The 20,372-nt window shown below is 52.8% G+C and overlaps 1 protein-coding gene across 1 annotated transcript; it reads left to right on the forward strand.

Annotated features, from left to right (window-relative positions):
• Positions 1-14,145: 14,145 nt before the first annotated feature.
• LOC103170502 (zinc finger protein 628-like) lies at positions 14,146-17,759 on the forward strand. Its single transcript, XM_007668856.3, has 4 exons — positions 14,146-14,186; positions 15,692-15,734; positions 15,970-16,043; positions 16,485-17,759. Exon 4 carries the CDS (start codon positions 16,490-16,492, stop codon positions 17,198-17,200), a length of 711 nt encoding a protein of 236 aa, XP_007667046.1. The 5' UTR covers positions 14,146-14,186; positions 15,692-15,734; positions 15,970-16,043; positions 16,485-16,489; the 3' UTR covers positions 17,201-17,759.
• The last annotated feature ends 2,613 nt before the right edge of the window (positions 17,760-20,372 follow it).

Below are 20,372 nucleotides of genomic sequence, written 5' to 3' on the forward strand. Positions count from 1 at the left end.
TGTCTCTATCTGTTGCTGAATTGTATATTCCAAGCGCTTAGTGCAGTGCTCTGCACATAGTAAGCGCTCAATAAATACTATTGAATGAATGAATGTAAGGGCTCAATCAATCAATCGTACTGTATTAAGCACTCGAGAAATAATAAACGACTATGATAGAACAATATCTGTAATTTATTTTTAATGTCTGTCCTCCCTGTCTAGTTTGTAAGCTCCTCATGGGCAGAGAATGTGTCTACCTGTTGTACTCTCCCGAGCGCTTAGTACACTCTGCTCTGCACGCAGTTAGTGCTCAGTAAATACCACCGACTGATTGAATAACCAGGGCATTTCAACCTTGTTTCTTGGTTAGCCCCATTTAGAAGGGACACACAGATGATGGATAGGAAACAGAGAACTACGACAACATTTACAGGACATAGCAAGCTTTTAATACTAGTCTCTTTCCATGAACAAGCCCCAGTGGTGAACTAATGACAATAATAATTAAAAAAAACCCCAGCAAATATCCTGTAAAACATATAAAATGTGTTTTAAATTAACGTGTAAAATATTGGTAAAAACAGAAAGCACTGCACATGGAAGAACAAATTGGATATCCATAAATCGTATCATTTCGACTTATATTCATGTTTATATTCATGTTGAGTAATATTAATGCTATTTTAGCGTCTGCCTCCTTCCACGCAGTAAACGAGTCTTCGCCCTCGACTCTGTAGAAAGTGTGTTTTAAATTAACGTGTGAAATATTGGTAAACAAAGAAAGCACTGCACATGGAAGAGTAAGTTTGATATCCATAAATCGTATCATTTCGACTTATATTCATGTTTATATTCATATTGATTAATATTAATGCTATTTTAGTGTCTGCCTCCTTCCACGCAGTAAACGAGTCTTCGCCCTCGACTCTATCCTGCGTGGCCGCTGCCCAGCACGGGCGGGTTTTAACTCGTAGCCGGTGGCCCGCCGCTCGCTAGCCACCGGCCGAGCCAGGAACGGAACGGACGGGCCTCGGCTTGACTCTCCCTCCCGTAGCCGAGACTGGTAGAGGACTGGGAACTCTCCAGGCGCCGTCCTAAAAGGGGAAGGCAAGCTTAGTCTAATAAAGTCTTGGTCTTTTCGTTCATTAGTATTTATTGAGCGCTTACTATGTGCAGAGCACTGGACTAAGCGCTTGGAATGGACAATTCGGCAACAGATAGAGACGGTCCCTGCCCATTGACGGAAATGACATCTCTTCCAGGAGGCCTTCCCTGATTAATCTCTCATCTCCCCTCTCTGTTTCCCCACCGAGTGAACCCTGCAGGATAACCTTGACCATCTGGAGACTCCCTTTGGCTGGGGTTTCTTATCTTCAGACTCTACGGCTTCCTTTCATTCGTTCATTCATTCAATAGTATTTATTGAGCGCTTACTATGTGCAGAGGATTGGACTAAGCGCTTGGAATGGACAAATGGGTAACAGATAGAGACAGTCCCTGCCCTTTGACGGGCTTACGGTCTAATCGGGGGAGATGGACAGACGAGAACAATGGCGATAAATAGCAATATTTATATAAATAGCAATAAATGGCAATAAATTCCTCCAACCTGTCCGCGTTTTTTTAGTGCGTCTCTCCCACTGAATTGCCAGCATCTCCAGGGCAGAGCTGATATTGCTACTAATTATAATTATCATTATTTTATTATAATAATTGTCAGCATATAGAGCTCTGTGGATTGATCATGGGTTCTAATCCCGGCTCTGTCGCTTGTCTGCTGTGTGATCTTGGGCAAGTCACTTCACTTCTCTGGGCCTCAGTTTCCTCATCTGTAAAATGGGGGTTGAGACTGCGAGCCCCATGTGGGACAGGGACTGCGTCCCACCCAGTTTGCTTGTATCCACCCCAGCGTTTAGCACGGTGCCTGACGCATAGTAAGTGATTAACAAATGCCATCATTTTCAGTGCTCAGAACGGTGCTTGGCACATAGTAAGCGCTTAATAAATACCATTATTATTAATATAAATAATAAAATAATCATAGTGTTGCTAAGCATTTGCTATGTGTCAGGCACTGGAATAGAGACAAGAAAATCAGATCAAACCCAGTCTGTGTTTCACAGAGGGCTCTTGCCTTGAGAGAGATAGCTTCTCCCCATTTTACAGATGAGGACACTGAGGCACAGAGACATTAAGTGACTGGCCCAAGGTTATCCAGCGGGCAGGTGGCAGGGCCACAACCGGAACCTGAGTCTCTTGATTCCCAATCCCGCACTTTTTCCATTAGTCCACACTGTCACGCTGTCTTTGATGACTACCGTCCTCTCCCAAGCGTCTAGTGCAGAGCTCTGCACAAGCTAAGCGCTCAATCAGCTCTACAGATCGATCAATTAATAAATTAGTGGCAAAGAGCACGGGCTTGGGAGTCAGAGGACGCAGATTCTGACCCCGGATCTGCCAACTGTACTGCGAGACACTGGGGAAGTCGCTTAACTTCTCTGGGCCTCAGTTACTTCATCTGTAAAATGGCGAGAAGGTACCTATTTTCCCTCATTATTACAGGAAGTGTCCCAGGTGTGACGGGGAATTGTATCAGAGCTGATTATCTTGTATCCAGCCACAGTGCTTGACTTCTTGTGAGCGCTTAATAAATAATAAAGCTCTCTGGGATTGGATCTGTACCCTTTAAGCACTTGATATTCACCCCACCTTCAGCCCCCCCGGTACTTACGTACAGATCCATAAATGATTAGTAATAACAATGTTGGTATTTGTTAAGCGCTTACTATGTGCAGAGCACTGTTCTAAGCGCTGGGTAGATACAGGGTCATCAGGTTGGGCCACTTGAGGCTTACAGTTAATCCCCATTTTACAGATGAGGTAATTGAGGCCCAGAGAAGTGAAGTGACTTGCCCACAGTCACACAGCTGACGAGTGGCAGAGCCAGGATTCGAACTCATGACCACGGACTCCCAAGCCCGGGCTCTTTCCACTGAGCCACGCTGCTTCTCAATGTCTGTCTGTCTCCCCCTCAAAATCGCAAGCTCCCTCTGGGCTCTGTTATACTCTCCCAAGGGCTTAGTACAGTGTTCTGCCCACAGGAAGCGCTCAGTAAATTCTACCGATCGATTTAATGAATGGTTCTTGACTGGAATTCATCAAAGAATTAGTCCTATCGGCGAAATCCTCGCTGACAAAATCAACTCACCACCCAACTCGATGGGGGAAAAACACTCAGGGGGATTGAAACTAAACAAGGAGGAGGGGCAGGTGATTGAGACATTGATTGGGAGGTCAGTAAGGAATCGTTACATCATTAATCATCAGGGGTATTTATTGAGCACTACTGTGTGCATCAAGTCCTTGGGAGAGACGGCAGATATAATAATAGTGTTGCTATTTGCTAAGCGCTTACTAGGTGCAGAGCACTGTTAAGCGCTGGGGGAGATACAGCGTCACCAGGTTGTCCCGCTTGAGGCTCACAGTTAATCCCCATTTCACAGATGAGGTAAGTGAGGCACAGAGAGTGAAGTGACTTGCCCACAGTCACCCGCTGACAAGTGGCAGAGGCAGGATTCGCACCCACGACCTCCGACTCCCAAGCCCGGGCTCTTTCCACTGAGCCACGCTGCTTCTCATGTGTTCCCTGCCCGCAGATGAGCTTGCAGTCAAGAGGGTGAGACGGACATTACTCTAAACAATTTATAACATATCATTTACAGATATGAAATCAATCAGTGGTATTTATTGAACTCTTACCATCATAATAATAATTATGCGCTTACTGTGTGCCCAACACTAAGCGCTGGGGTAGATACAAGGTAATTAGGTTGTCCCGTGTGGGGCTCACAGTCTTCATCCCCATTTTACAGAGGCGGTAACCGAGGCTCAGAGAAGTGAAGTGACTTGCCCAAAGTCGCACAGCTGATGAGGGGTGGAGGCGGGATTAGAACCCAGGACCTCCGACTCCCAAGCCGGGGCTCTTTCTAATCCCGCCACTTGTCTGCTGTGTGACCTCAGGCAAGTGACTTCACTTCTCTGGGCCTCCGTTACCTCATCTGTAAATAACGGGGATTGAGACTCTGAGCCCTACATGGGAACAGGGACTGTGTCCAACTCGATTTGCTTGTGATAATAATAATAATGTTGGTATTTGTTAAGCGCTTACTATGTGCAGAGCACTGTTCTAAGCGCTGGGGTGGATACGGGGTAATCAGGTTGTCTCACAGTCTTAATCCCCACTTTACAGATGAGGGAACTGAGGCACAGAGAAGTGAAGTGACTTGCCCACAGTCACACAGCTGACAAGTACCCGCGCCAGCGTTTAGTACAGTGCCTGGTACCCAGTAAGCACTTAACAAATACCATCATCGTTATTGTTATTTCCACAAAGAAGTACTACTACTTAGCTCCTCGTGGGATCGAAGGGCGGATATTTTAGGGGAGATGAGGGCGGGCAGGGGACGGCCTTCGAGGGGCACTAACCCACTCAGTCATTCCATCGTATTTGTCGAGCGCTTACTCTACCAAGCGCTTGCAAAGTGCAATTCGGCAACAGATGGAGACCATCCCTAGCCACCAACGGGCTCACCGTCTCGAAGGGGGAGACGGACAACGAAAGGGAGAAGTAGCCGGGCGTCGATAGCGGCAGAAGAGAGTTTCGGAAGTAGGAAGCCACCATTAAGGGCCCCCCCCCCCAGATCGAAGCCTTCGTCGCTTTCGGGAGCTGGGGTGAAGGGGGCTTGGGAGGGCAGCTCAATGGGGTTGAGGGGCGCCCGCCGGCAGGGAGATAATAACAGTGATAATGTTGGTATTTGTTAAGCGCTTATGGCCCTCCGGGGAGAGACAGGATGGAAAAGGGACAGGTGGGAAAGATCAGCTCCCGACGATCCCGAGGGAAAAGTCTTGCGAACCACACCCTGAAGCAAAGGCACCTGGGAAATCTGAGTGGGAGTTGGAAGGAGGCAGGGAACTTTCTAGACCTTGAGGAGGAAGCAGGGACAGCCCAAAGCTGACCTCTTCAGCCACATTTCTCTCCAATTACTCTCTCTCCACACCAGGTGACTTTATTTATTTCATTTTGGCCTCCCCAGGGCCCTCCATCTTCTCGGCCTCTGGGTGTTTTAGCCAAGGGAGCCCATGTCATCACCGCCGTGGAGGTTCATTCCCATCTATTTATTGGGCGCTCCCCGCCATGGCTCCCCGAGGTTCATTCAGATGTATTTATCCGGTGCGCCGAGCACCGTACCGAGCCCTCGGAGGGTACGATTCGGCCACAGAGACGGACGATCCCTGCCCGTGCCGGGCGTGCGGTCTGGAAGGCCAGAAGGTTGTGGGTGGTAGAGGAATTGGGCCGCCCCCATTTCCTCTTCCTTCTCTTCGGACCCATGGAAGGGAGGAGGCCCCAACCTTCGGTTTCCACCCTTCGTCGACGTTGCCAAGGGAGGAGGAGGGCTGAGGGAAGATGGCGCTGGGGGGGCTGAGGGAAGATGGCGCTGGGGGGGGGGCGCTGAGGGAAGACGGCGCTGTCTCCATCCGGGCACTAGGGGGCGCCAAGGCGGGGCGGGGGCGGGGCCGGGAAGACGAGGGGGGGGAATCGCCTCCATTTTGTTTTTCTCTGAGGGAAGCCTTCTCTCCTCCTTCTAGGGCCGCTCTTGAGGGCTCCTGAAAGCAAGACGACCTCCAAGATGGACAGAGGCGAAGAGGCCAAGAAAGAGGACCCCCAAGGGCCCTCTGGGGCCGAGGGGCCTCAAAGCCCCCCCGCAGGCAAGTCTTTGCAGGGCCCCAGGTGGGGCCAAAATGGCGGTCGCCTGAGGGAAAGTCGAAGCCACAGGGCTGAGGCGTCCAGCCCGACGGAGACCCCTCGGGACCCCCTCCTCTTCTCTCACAGTGGCCTGGAAAACCCATCTGGGCGCCCTGTTGGGAGGCTGAGACCTGTTTTTTGGTTTTGGAAGCGCTTTAGGGCAAAGGGAGTTGATACTGATTTTTTTTTCTAATTTCTCATGGGAGTCCAAAATTCCCCAAAGCTGAGGGAAATGTTGGACTCCCACCTGCCCTTTATTCTGGGGTTGGTAGGCCTCCTTGGCCTCTGTCAGAGTACGTGACCCCCTCTTGTTTTGGCCCTGAGAGGGAAGGGCCGGAAGTGGCCATCTTGCCGTCATTTTCCAGGTGACGAAACAGGCCGCCCCAAAGGTGATTTATCCAAGGGCGCAGATAATAATGGTATCGGTGAAGCGCTTCCATTGTGCCCAACGCTCTTCTGTGCACTGGGGGCGGATACAAAGTCATCGGGTTGTCCCATGTCTTCATCTCCATTTTCCAGACGAGGCCCAGAGAAGCGGAGTGACTTGCCCAAAGTCACACAGCTGACGAGCGGCGGAGGCGCGATTAATAATAATAATAATGTTGGTATCTAAGCGCTTACGACGTGCAGAGCACTGTTCTAAGTGCTGGGGGAGATTACAGGGTCATCAGGTGGTCCCACTTGGGCCGCGCAGTCTTAATCCCCATTTTACAGATGAGGGAACTGAGGCACAGAGAAGTGACTTGCCCACAGTCACACAGCTGACAAGCGGCAGAGCCGGGATTGGAACCCGTGACCTCTGACTCCAAAGCCTGGGCTCTTTCCACTGAGATTAGAACCCACGACCTCGGACTCCCAAGCCCAGGCACTACACACTGAGCCACACTGCTTTTCCAGACAGTGTAGAGCTGGGGCTGGAAGCTAAATCTAGCTTGGGAGAGGACAATAGAGTTTAGAAGACAGTGTCTGCCTAGCTTGAGGACCTGGACGTTTGCAGTGTGCAAAGCACTGTGCTGAGCGCTCGGGAGAGTCCAGTAGAGTCTGCAGGGATCGTACAGTAAAGCGCGGGGGGGGAAGGATATTGAAATAAATTACAATATCGGGGTGTTGCCTATACATCCGTGCAGTGGGGAATATGGATTCGAGTGCAGAGGTCATCACAGGTGGGGGAGATAGGAGAAATTAGTCAGGGAAGGCTTCCTGGAGGAGCTGTGATTGGGTTTTGGTTTTTTGGGGAGGGCTTTGAGGATGGGGAGAGTGGTTAGAACAGTGCTTGGCATATAGTGAGCACTTAAATACCGTCATTATTATATGAGGGAGCGTGGGTCTGCAAGGATCGGACACGCTAATGGGCGAGACAAAGTCCTTTTAATTAATTCATTCATTCAATAGTATTTATTGAGTGCTTACTATGTGCAGGGCACTGGACTAAGCGCTTGGAATGGACAAATCGGTAACAGAGACGATCCCTGCCCTTTGAAGGGCTTGCAGTCTAACTTAATTGGGGTTTTTAAGTGCTTATTATGTAATGATGGCATTTGTTAAGCACCTACTATGTGCCAAGCACTGTTCTAAGCGCCGGAGAGGATACAAGGTGATCGGGTTGTCCCACATGGGGTTCACAGTCTTAATCCCCGTTTTACAGATGAGGTCACTGAGGCACAGAGAGGTGAAATGACTTGCCCACAGTCTCACAGCTGACAAGTGGCAGAGCCGGGATTCGAACCCATGACCTCGGACTCCCAAGCCCGGGCTCAGTGACCTCATCTGTACAGTGGGGATTAACTGGTGGGACAACCTGATTACCCTGTATCTCCCCCAGCGCTTCGAACACATGGTAAGCGCTTAACAAATACCAGCATTATCATTACTATTATTGAGGAGGGAGAGAGCCGATGGATTGGCGAGTGTCGTCTTTGACGGCGGAGATGGGTGGGCACCACGGAAGGCTGGATAGATGGGGGCGGTCCTGTCGATGAGGACGCCGAGGCACGGGGCGGCCCGGTGATTTACCCAAGGTCACACAGCGTTAGGTAACGTCCCCTTGCGTTGCCCCCAGGTTCCGAGACGGAGCTTCCGCTGGCCGAGGCGGAGGATCCCCGCCGGGATGGACCGAGGGCGGATTCCGGGGAGCCGGATGGGCCAGCCCCTGAGGACGGGGAGGAGGACCCCCAAGGAGCCTGCCCAGGTAAGGGGACAAGGTCAAGTTGGCTAGCTTGGGCTGCCTCTGGAGTTGGACCGTGGGCGCGTGTCTGCCCTGTGACCTTGGACAAGTCACTTCCCTTCCCTGGGCCTCGGTTACCTCCCCTGTAAAATGGGGATGAAGAGCGGGAGCCCTAGGAGGGACTGGGACTGCGTCCAACCCGATCGCCTTGTATCTACCCCGGTGCTTAGAACAGCGCTTGGCACAGAGGAAGCGCTTTACAAGTATCATCGTTATTATTATTGTTGTTATTATTATTAGGGGTGGGGGGAGGTCCCAGGGAGCAGGGGGGCAATATAGGGAGGATAAGCCCATCTACACCGGGTGGCTTCTCTCTACGGAGCCCAGTGGTACTAAGTCGTACCCGCCTCCTGTGTGCGGAACACGGTACTAAGCGCTGGGAAGAATACACAGGCGTGAACGATCAGGTGCTACGAATAAACAGGGAGGCGACGGACACGTGGGGAAGGGTGAAAACATTTAGAGCAGAGGCAGCGTAAGAGACCGGGACCGTTACGATGAATCGTAGGACAGCAGGGCCCGGAGGAGAGGAGCAGGGGCTCAGACTCCTTGGTCGGGACGGTGTCGGGAAGAAATGGGAGGCTTTTTCCACCAGCCCGGAGACCGAAGAGTCTCCTCTCTGGAGCTCTTCCAGAGCAGGGGGTGGAGACTTCCTTCATCCGTTCGATCGGATTTATTGAACGCATACGATCCTTGGGGACAAACGGACTCATTCCTGCCCGCAACGAGCTCGTAGTGTAGAGGGGGAGGAGGACGTCAATATAAATAAATTAAGAGGTAAAAAATTGCAGATAAATACAGATATATACTTCCGCCTCTTGGCTGGGTTAGACCTTGTCCAGAGGTAGGGAAGTGGACCAGATGAGCATCTTAATTCCCTTTGTAGTGTGGTGGTCATAATAATAAGGATGATGGTGTGTGTTGAGCGCTTACCATGTGCCAAGCGCTGTTCCAGGCCCTGGGGTAGATACAAGGTAATAGGGTTTTCCCACACGGGGCTCACAGTCTCAATCCCTGGAGAAGCAGCATGGCCAAGTGGCCCTGTCCGCTGTGAGACCTTGGTCAAGTCACTTCACTGCCCTGGACCTCGGTTACCTCGTCTGTTAAAAGAGGGATTGAGACTGTGAGCCCGGCATGGGGCAGAGGCAGTGTCCAACGCGATTTGCTGGTACCCACTCCGGTGCGTAGCCCGGTATTCGTTAAGCGCCTTACTTTGTGTCAAGTGGGCGATTCTGTCAGGTGAGAACATAGACCCTGCTCCATACGGGGCTGCTCGGCAAAGCGGGAGGGAGAGCAGGCGTCGTATTTTTTTAAATGGTATTTGTTCAGCGCTCGCTACGCGTGTTGGCCGCTGTACCGAGCGCTGGGGTAGATACAAGCCAGTCGGGCCGGACACGGTCCCCGTCCCGCGTGGGGCTCCCGGTCTCAATCCCAGGCCCAGAGATGGGAAGTGACTTCCCCAAGACCACTCAGCAGACAAATGGCAGAGGTGAAGATCAGAACCCAGGTTTTGTGACTCCCAGGCCCGGGCTCAGTGCTTTAGGCCGGCCCGCTTCTGAAGGCCATCTTGTGGATCTGGGGGCCGTAGCGTATCGTAGTGTATCAAGCGCTTAGTCCAGTGCTCTGCACGTAGGAAGCGCTCAATAAATACTATTGAATGAATGCCCCGCCACTCTTTTCGGGAAGACTCTTTCCTTCCCCGCCCCCATCCCTCCCACCCCTTTATGCCTTAATGAGCCCCAGAGAAGCAGGGTGGCCTCGCGTATAGAGCCCGGGCCTGGGAATCAGAAGGTCCCGGGTTCTAATCCCGGCTCCGCCGCTTGTCTGCCACGGGACCTTGGGCAAGTCACCTCACTTCTCTGCGCCCCGGTTGCCTCGTCTGTAAAATGGAGACTGTGAACCTCACGTGGGACGGGGACTGCGTCCAACCTCTTGTATCCACCCCGGCGCTCAGTACCGTGCCCACCGCACAGTCAGTGCGTAACAGGAACCACAGTTATCATCACCTCACTTCTCTGGGCTTCCCTTGGAGCCCCGCGTGGGCCAGGGACTGCGTCCGACCCGATTAGCTCGTATTTTCCCCGTCCCGTAGTAGAGCGCCTGGCGCAGGGTGAGCGCTTAATGAATACCGCGGTTATTACGCCCGCGATACGATTGTGACGACGATCATTCCTTCCAGGAGTCGGCGGCGAGGCTCGCCGGGAGGCTCCGGAACCGACCGTGCACCTGATAGCGCTGCGGATCCCCAGGAAGTGGCGCGCGCATTTCCTGAGGCGGGGGCTGCGCCCGTTCCCCGGGGAGGGCCCGGGCCCGGTGGAGGAGCGGCAGGGGAGCCCCCCTCCTCCTCCGCCGCCGCCTCCTTCGCCGCGGAGCTCCAGGAGGTCCAGGGTGGCCCCCGCCCCGCGGAGGAAGAGGGTGGGGACCTGTGGCCTGTGCCGGCCTGGCCCCCGGGCCCCCCGGCGGCAGCCGGCCGGGGGCCCGTCCGACGGGAAGGGCCGGGGGCCGGCCGGCGGGGACCCCTTCCGGCGGCTGGTGGCCCTGGTGGAGGCGGCGGCCCTGTGCCGCTGCTCCCTGTGTCTCGTGGGCCTCCGGTTCCGGCTGGCCCAGCTGTTGGCCCGCCAGGTCCTGCGCTGCCGCGTGGCCGGCCACCGCCGGGCCGAGTCCCTGCGCCAGTTCCGGGAGGTCTGCGCCCGCCTGGGCGGCGGGCGGCGAGGCCGCGGGATCGCCCTGGCCCTCCGCCTGGCCTGGGCCTTCCGCTACCCGGGGTCCCGCGCCGCCGGCCGCCGAGGCCCCCGGGGACCCCCCGAGGCCAGCCCGCCGGTGCCGGCGAAGCCGGGCGGCCCCAGGCTGGTGCTGGCCCTCAAGCTGAGGGTCCCGCAAGGGCGCTGGGCCCACTCCTGCCCGTCCTGCCGCGGCCGGGCCTTCTCCGGCCGGGCCCGCTACCGGGACCACCTGAGAGCCCGCCACACCTGGGGCGTCCTGGTCTCCCGCCACGGCTCCGACCGCAAACCTTTCCTCTGCCCCCGCTGCGGGCAGGGCTTCCGCTTTTTCTGCCAGCTGGTCTGCCACCGGTGCAATTCGTGCAGGAAGTAGCCCGGCCCCGGGCCGGGTCCGCCGAGGGGATGTCGGGGTCGGGGGCCGGAGGGGTGGGGGGTGGCGGGTGTAGAACACGTTGGGGACAGGTAGATGAAGGGAATCCCGCCCTCGGAATGGGCCGGTCCATCGCCGGGCCACGGGGAGGGAGGGAAGGAGGGAGGGAAAGTTGTCGCGACCGACGGGAGGGTCGGGAAGCCGCCTACGAGAACCTGGTCGGGCTGAGGGAAGGGATGGAGAGAGAAGATACGGGCCGAAAGACGTCTGAAGCTCCCGTTGGAATTCCTTTATGAGCTCCGGTGTCCGATCGTGACCTTCGTCTGGTCCAAGCAAACTGGGGCGGAGGGTTGGGGGGAGTGTCCCCCCGGGGGGTGACCCCGTGGCGAGCCGACGGGACAAGAAGCCGTGCGGCCGTTGGAGGGTCGGAAACCCGCCCTTAACTCGGCCTGGTACCGAGACTTGGTTCAAGTTCAACAAAAATAAAGTTTTGCTTTTAAAAATATGTCCCCGCTTGGAGGGTTTTTTTTGTGTGTGCGCGCGTGCGCGTGTGTGCGCGCGCTTTTTTCCCCTTATAAAATCTGGCGATTACCCTGAAACTGCCCTGGGAGTCCTGAGGAACGGAACCAAGGCAGCCTTGGAAAAGCATGTGGCAGAGAGGTGAGGAGCCTCTTTCCGTCCTTCACACCCCCCAACCCCTCGAGGATCGGCAAAGAGTTTGAGAAGCAGTGAGGCCCAGGGGGTGGGGCGCTGGCCTGGGAGTCAGGAGGACCCGGATTCTAATCCTGGCTCTGCCACCTGTCTGCTGAGTGACCTTGGACCTGGATTCTAATCTCATCACTGCCTCCTGTCTGCTGGATGACCTGTGACCTTAGTCAAGTCGCTTCTCTGCACCTCAGTTAACTCATCTGGAAAGAAAAATGGGGATTGAGACGGAGCCTCGTGTGGGGCAAGGGCTGGGTATCTTGTATCTACTCCGGCACCAAGGCACAGTCCTTGGAACCTAGTACGTGCTTAATAATCATTTCGGTATTTATTAAACCGGGTCACTGTAGTGGATACGAGCAAATCAGGTTGGACACGGTTCGTGTCCCTCATGGGGCTCACAGCCTTAATCCCCGCTTTACAGATGAGGTAACTGAGGCACAGAGAAGTAGCTTGCCCAAGGCCACGCAGCAGAGTGCCAGAGGGGGGATTAGAACCCAAGTCCTTTGACTCCCAAGACCGGGCTCTTTCCATTAAGCCACTCTGCTAAGATGCTTAAGATGCGGTCCCTACTCAGAGGAGGTTACAGTCTAATGAGAAATGTACGGTGCCTGGCTCATCGCGCTTAACAAATAATAATAATAATCGTAATGATGGCAGTTGGTAAGCGCTTACTATGTGCAAAGCACTGTTCTAAAATGCCATCATTTTTATTACAAGAGGTAAAAATTTAACCCCCGAGGGTAAACAAATCAATGCCACCTATCCAGATAAGCCCAGAAGGGTGCTGAGGTGACACAGGGAATAGTACGATCAGGACGGTGAAGGGACTAATCAAGGAGGGCCTTCTGGAGGAGGTGGCTGGGGAGGGTGGGGAAAGGGAGCTAAGTATGGACCGGATACGGAGAGACAGGAGGCTGGGAGGCCAGCGGGGAGGCTGATACAGCAGTCCAGTCCTCAGTCGTATCTATCAAGCGCTTACTGTGTGCACAGCACTGTACTAAGCCCTGGAAAATAGAATTCAGATCGGCGACGCTTTCCATCCCCGTTTCAACCTCCTGCTTCTCCTTTCCATCATTCCTGCCTCCCACTGTGACTCCAGTCAGCCCTAGGTGGTAATTGGGTGACCCTGCAAGATCACTGATGACGTTTAGTACGCTCCGGTAGACAGAAGAAAAACGAAGGCTTCCGACTCAGTAGGAAGAACAGGTGTTGAGTCCCCGTTATATAGAGAGGGAAATAATAATGTCGGTATTTGTTAAGCGCTTACTATGTGCCGAGCACTGTTCTAAGCGCTGGGGTAGACACAGGGGAATCAGGATGTCCCACGTGGGGCTCACGGTCTTAATCCCCATTTTACAGATGAAGTAACTGAGGCACAGAGAAGTTAAGTGACTCGCCTACAGTCACACAGCTGACGTGGCAGAGCTGGCATTCGAACTCATGACCTCTGACTCTAAAGCCCGTGCTCTTTCCACTGAGCCATGCTGCTTCTCTAACTGAGGTTGAAAATGGTCAAGTGAGTTGCCCAAAGTCACCCAGCCGGCCAGCGGTAGAATTGAGACTAGAATGTCTCCTCTCTCTCTCTGTTTCAAGTGTTTTCCATTAAGCTACACTGCCTTCCTAATAATAATGGTAATAATAATACTGGGTATTACACACTGAGGTAGATTCAAGGTCACACAGACTCAGAATAAGGCTCAGAATAAGGAGGAGGGTTATCGAATCCCCATTTTGCAGATGAGGGAACCAAGGCACAGAGAAGTTAAGTGACTTGCCCTAGGTCACACAGCAGGTCAGTGGAGAAGCTGTTCTAAACCCATTCATAAAAACCTCATCCCGGTCGGGGAGTTTTTCAGGCTGAGGGGCTATTTTTCCCCGCTTTTAGCACACGGACGCTTACTGATGAGAGAGTTAACAGGTACGCTCCCGGAAAATGTGCTTAGTACAGTGCTCTGCACATAGCGCTCAATAAATACTATTGAATGAATGAGTGAATGAATGAAAATGGAGGCGAAGGAAGTTTCCGCAGAGAGCAGAAGCGTGGAAACGTCGAGCTGGATTGATGCTTCGGTTTCCTACTGCGTTCCAGGTGAGCTGACAAATGATGCCGGCCGACACCTGCCTTCTGCTCTTCCAGGGTTGGGGCCAGGCAGGGTCTCAGCTGAGTCCATTTCCCCGGGGATGGATGGTCTGGTAGCCAATTGAGGAGCAAAGAATGCTCAGAAGCCCCAAAAGCATTTTAGGGTAGAGCGGAGGAAGAGGTTGCTAGCTACGTTTGAAGTGGGGGGAGGCATTTTCTTGCAGGTTTGGAGCAGCTGCTTTGTGGGTGGTGGTGAAAGGAAATTTTTCCCGAGGAAGAGCCGTCTTCTGGACAGTGGGGTGAGAAGGTGTTTTTTTTTTCTGTTTATTTTTCTTTCTCTGAAGCTATAATAATAAGGAGGGCATTTGTTAAGTGCTTACTATGTGCCAGGCACTGTAGTAAGTGCTCAATAAATACTATTGAATGAATGAATACTAAGTGCTGATAGTTATAGCATTTTTTTTAAGCGCTTACTATGTGCCATAGTAGATGTAAGGAACGCAGGTTGCCCCATGTGGGGCTCACGGTCTTAATCCCCATTTTACAGATGAGGGAATTGAGGCGCAGAGAAGCTAAGTGACTTGCCCAAGGCCATACAGCTGACAAGTGGCAGAGCAGAGATTAGAACCCACGACCTCTGACTCTCAAGCCCGGACGCTTTCCGCTAAGCCATGTGTTAGGACACTCAAGTGGGTTGGAGGTAGCCTTGCTTGATGAACATCTCGGCCTGGAGGAAAGAGCAAAGTCCTGGAAGTCGGGAGCCCCAGGTTTTATCGTCAGTGGTATTTATGGAGTGCTTTCTGGGTGCAGAACTCTCTGTATTAAACTGTCAGCTGTGTGACCTTGGGCAGGTCACTTTGCTTCTCGGTGCCTCAGTTCCCTCATCTGTAAAATGGGGATTAAGACTGTGAGCCCCACGTGGGACAACCTGCTTACCTTGTATCTACCCCGGAACTTAGAACAGGGCAGTACAATGGAGTTCATTCGATTGAACTTATTAAGCGCTTACTGTGTTCAAAGCATGGGTAGACACGTTCCCTGCCCTCAGCCTACATTATAAAGAGTAATCTTGGCTTTGCTCGCTGTGTGACCACGGGTAAATCACTTAACTTCCTTGTGCTTCCATTTCCTCATCAATAAAATAGGGATTTATTACCTGTTCTGCCTCTTTCCTAGACTGTGAGCCCCATGTGGGACAGGGACTGGATCCAACCTATCTTCCCTAGGGCTTATTACAGTGCTTGGCATATAGTAAGCCCCTAAAATAAATGCCACAATTGTGGTTATTCATTCATTCAATAGTATTTATTGAGCACTTACTATGTGCAGAGCACTGTACTAAGCGCTTGGAATGGACAAATAGGTAACAGACAGAGACAGTCCCTGCCCTCTGACGGGCTTACGGTCTAATCGGGGGAGACGGACAGGCGAGAACAATAGCAATAAATAGAATCAAGATAAATAGAATCAAGATCAGTAGAATCAAGATCAGCGGAATCAAGTTATTAATGCTGTCTGTCTCTGCACTGACTTCCACTGCCCAGGGCTTCTCCAAAGCCCTTAACTCGTGAGGTAATTCAAAAAAGAACGTATAGACTATTCACAGTGATGACTGGTGGATATTTTCATTGGTGAGGCTAGTGGGTATTTCTGCTGCCTCCCCAGAGTCAGTCAACTGTATTTAGTGCTTAGTGTGTGGAGAGCACAATACCAACAGACACATTCCCTGCCCACGATGAGTTTATGGAATTAGACTAGGGGGAGGAAGGAATTCTGACTCTCAAACCTGTGCTCTTTCTACTAGGCCACACCGCTTCCCTTCCAAAGGCACTGGATTCAGCGTTCGAGTGAGTACCACCCAACAGAAATGGCAGAAATGGTCGGTTTTCTTCAGGGGGTGTGGGTCGGAGGGATAATCTTGTGACTGTTTGAGTCTTCTGGGACCCTCCCCACCACAGCTGTGGACTTCCTGTGGTTCTGTGCCACTGAGGCAGGGCTGGTCTGGTCTCTGGGCGGGGGGCCGGGGGCGGGGGGGGTGTGAGTGGGGGGCTGACCCTGAAATTGCTCCTCTGTCCCCTGCAGCCCGGACAAAGAGCTTCGTGATTCCGCTCTCCCGGCCTCCGAAGAGGAGCAAGTCCCTCGTGGCCCCGGTGCAGGTGAGGCATGAAGAAAGTGACTGAGTGTTTTGTGGGGGTTTTTTAAAATGGTATTTAAGTGCTTACCATGGACCAAGCACTATCCTAAGCGCTGGGGTCGATACATTATATAACTCATTCCATCGTATTGAGCGCTTAGTGTGTGCAAACTAAGCACTTGGGAGAGTACAATATTACAGACGCATTCCTGCCCACAACGAGCTCACAATATAATCAAGTTGGACACTGTCTCTGCCCCACATGGGGCTGACGGTCTTAATCCCCATTTTACAGTTGAGGGAATTGAGGCACAGAGTAACTAAGTGTCTTGCCCAAGCTCACACAGCAGATGAGTGGCAGAGGCGGGATTAGAACCTAAATCCTCTGTCTCCCAAACCCGTGCTGTTGCCATTAAGCCACGCTGCTTTTCTACTCTAATTCCATCCCTCCTCTCTGTTGCAGAAAACATGAGCAGAAAGGACCTAGGACTTGTCAAGCCGGTCTCCTCTTCCCCCAGAGCTCCCCGGAGAAGCCGCGGGAGGCACGACGAGAGCCCGAACTCCAAAGAGGAAGGAATCGGAGAGCCAGGGCCTGCCGGGCACCAGAGGCGAGGCGCTCGGGAGGCGGAAGGCCCTACGGATCCGAAGAGGCCTCACAGGAGGGGGAAATGCAAGGTGGCCGCTCTCCTCAAACGGAAGAACCAAGGCGTGTGCCCTTACTGCGGGAGGTCCTTCTGGTCGGAAGGTCGCCTGGTCCCGAAACGGGAAGCGGGAAGGCCCTACAACTGTGGGATCTGTGGACGGGGCTTCGCCCGGCCCCTCCTCCTCAAAGCCCACCTCAAATTCCACACCAAAGCGCCGCCCTTCTTCTGCGGCCTCTGTGGGCAGACCTTCGAGGAGGTGGCTCACCTCAGCGCCCACCTGAGCACCCACACCCAAGAGAGTTGTCACCTCTGCCCGCAGAGCTTTCCCCCGGTGGCCCGGCTCACCGATCGCCTGCCGACCCACCGGGGCCTCAGGCTCTTTAGGTGCTCCAAGTGTGGAAAGAGTTTTACCCAAAGAGCCCGTCTCCTCCTCCACCAAAACGTCCACCGCGGCCGGAAGCCCTACTTCTGCCTCAGTTGTAGGCGGTACTTCCGATTTCAGTGCGAGCTGAGGAAACCTCTCTGCCCCGCCTAGGCTGGAAGGCTTTCCCTTTCCTCTCCAGAGAATCACAGCTGCCCTTCGTTTTTTTTGGCTGGGGCTTTGAGCCTGAGCTCAGAGGAAGAGATGGACGTCTGGGGGAGAAAGTGGGTGGGCTTGTAAGTGGTTAATGAAGTCCAGTTCTGGTCCTGGCTCTCTTTCCCCGATCCATCGTCTTCCTGGTTGAGGAGGCATCGGGAGAGGAAATTGGGTGAGGATGGGAATCTCTGACGTCTTAAGGGGCAAAACTGACAGGTTTCCTGCTTTGTTTTCCCCCTCCCCTTTATGGGTCTGACTCTTCTCTCACACACACATACACACTTGGGTCTTTCTCATAACTTAAGGGAAGCAGTGCCCCTCTGCATAATTGGAGCTTCCCCGGGGAAACTCGTCCCTTTCGCAGTGGAGAGTTATCTTTTAGTCTTAAGTGCCCCCCGCCTTGCCGGGCAAAAATATCTTTTGCCAGAACCTGGCACAGGAGCCTAGGGTGTGTTTAGATAATATACGGTGTGTTTTTTTAATACTGCATGAAATAAATGTATGCCTTCAGAAATGAGTCTGCTTAAAATGGAAGTGTTTGACTTTTTAAATTTTTCCTTTTGTAGTGTGGAAGATTCTCTTCTGCCACTCTCTACTGGGTTCTGGGGATAGGAAGTGGGACTGAGAGGGTCTTGCCTATGTCTGAAGCCCTGAACTGTGGGTGTGGGACAGCTTGGTGCGGCGGCCTAGTTGAAGACGGGACGGGAGATGATCTGATCTTCCTGTTGTAGGAATCGAGGATTCTCAGCTGGAACCGGGGTGGCCACTGGTCTGGTTTTATTTGAGGACAGTCTTTTTCGACTGGTCTATCTCTTATTCAGGCTCTTGCCGTCTAGCTCGATGGTTCCTAAGTAACACCTGTGTTCACAGTGACCTAGGAAGCAGCTGTCCTAAAATGGGGCTCCCAGTCTTCATCCCCATTTTTCAGATGAGGTAACAGAAGTTAAGCCACTTGTCCAAGGTCACACAGCAGATAAGTGGCGGAGCTGGGATTAGAACCCAGGTCCTGCTGGGCTCTATCCAACGTTGCTCTTCTTCCAATTGAGTTCCAGGTCGGGGCAGGGGAGGCTTCTCTCCCTCTCTCCTGGGCCCCGGGCTGATGTGGGAAGCGACGAGGCTCAGAGGAAAGAGCCCGGGTTTAGGAGTCAGGGGTCATGGGTTCTAATCCCGGCTCCACCACCTGTGGGCTATGTGACTTTGGGCCAGTCACTTTGCTTCTCGGTGCCTCAGTTCCCTCATCTGTAAAATGGGGATGAAGACTGTGAGCCTCACGTGGGGCAACCTGATGACCCCGTATCTACCTCAGCGCTTAGAACAGCGCTCGGCACACAGCAAGCGCTTAACAAATACCAACGTTATCATTTTTGATGATGATGATGATGCTGAGGATGCGTGCCAACCAGGGCTTGGGAGGAAATTGGCAGAGAACCACTAGATGGCACCTCAGCTCAACAGATTTAGCAAAGACCCCGTCGCAAGGCAAGGGGTGCGACTAAACTATCAGACAAACGTTGTGCCAGGGTTTCTCTTGGCGACTTTAGCAGGAGCCTTCTCCCCTCTTGTTCCCCAGCTGTTGGATTAAGGGCTTCTTCTTTACCAAGGGCCGGGCTAGACAGAAGATAATCAGATCAGAGAGGACGAGGACAGGATATGCCCTCAATCCCTAGTCCCTTCTACTTGGAGTGTGAGCCCCACGTGGGACAGGGACCGTGTCCAACCTGATAGACAGCGGTCCCAGCGCTTAGAACAATGCTTGACGTAGTAAGCCCTTGAAAAATACCCCCCAAATCCGAAACAGACAAAACTCAGATGCTACTTCCGAGCGGTGTGACTCTGCAGAGGGAGGCTGGGCATAAAGGTGCCTGGGTCCGTATCCATGCTGGACTAAGGTATGGTATCTGTTCAGCGCTTACTATGCGCAAAGCACAGTTCTAAGCTCTGGGGTTGATAGAAGGTAATCAGGTTGTCCCGCGCGGGGCTCACGGTCTTAATCCCCATTTTACGGATGAGGGAACTGAGGCACAGAGAAGTGAAGTGACTTGCCCAAAGTCACACAGCTGATAAGGGGCAGAGCTGGGATTAGAACCCACGACCTCTGTCTCCCCAGCCCGGGCTCTTGCCACTAAGCCACGCTGCTTCCCGGCGTAAACCGGGCAAGAGGCCACCCTGCCTCTAAGCCACCGGAAATCGCTTCCTTCCCCATCTTTCCAGGTACAGCATTGTAATCCCAGCTCTGTCATTTGCCTAGTGTGTGACCCTGGGCAAGTCGCTATTTTGTGCCTCAGTTTCCTCATCTGTAAAATAAATATTAAATACGTATGTATTCGCCTTCGCTCTTGGGCCGTGAGCACCAGTAGGGACAGGGACCCGTGTCCAACCTGACTGTCTTGTATCTACCCCAGGGTTTAGTTCAGTGCCTGGCACTTAGTAAAGTACTTGATAAATAATATGATTATTAGGAGAATCTGTGGGGAGAAGTGAAGAGCAAAGGAAGGTAACAGCCTGGGCGGAAAAGGCTGTTTTGTTCCTGTGCAATTGGAATGAATTTTTATCTTTTTAAAATGAAGCATGGTGTAGAGGATAGAGCATAGGCCCGGGCGTCAGAAGGTCATGGGTTCTAAACCCAGCTCTGCCACTTGCCTGCTGTGTGACCTTGGGCAAGTCACTTCACTTCCTCTGTGCCTCTGTAAAATGGGGATGGAGAGCCCCACGTGCATCCAACCCGTTTGCTTATATCCACCCCAGCGCTTAGTACAGTGCCTGGCACATAGTAAACACTTAAATACCGTAATTATTATTATTACATTCTGTTTATTTAGAAATTTCAAGTGAACACAACCAAATTCACCCTCAACGCCGGACGGTAAGAATCACACTGTTTCAAGGGGGTCCACGGCACGACATTTTGGTTTCAACACCATGCTCACAGCTTGAGAGGGCCAGAATAGTAAGTGCTTAATAAATACCATTATTATAAGAGGGATGGGAATTGAGGGATGCAAGCTGGCATTTTTCTCTTTGATCCTGCCCTTTGTGACGTCTTTTCTGGCTACCCGCAAAAGTTTCCAGGATCCAGTGGAGAGAGAGGTACCTTGGTCTGGCTAACGTGGATGAGGGTGAAGTTAGTTGT

This window comes from Ornithorhynchus anatinus, chromosome 16 (assembly GCF_004115215.2).
Source record: "Ornithorhynchus anatinus isolate Pmale09 chromosome 16, mOrnAna1.pri.v4, whole genome shotgun sequence".
NCBI lineage: Eukaryota > Metazoa > Chordata > Mammalia > Monotremata > Ornithorhynchidae > Ornithorhynchus > Ornithorhynchus anatinus.

Excerpts from the sequence above, each read along its gene's own strand:
- LOC103170502 (XM_007668856.3), top strand. The coding sequence starts at position 16,490 with ATGAGCAGAAAGGACCTAGGACTTGTCAAGCCGGTCTCCTCTTCCCCC.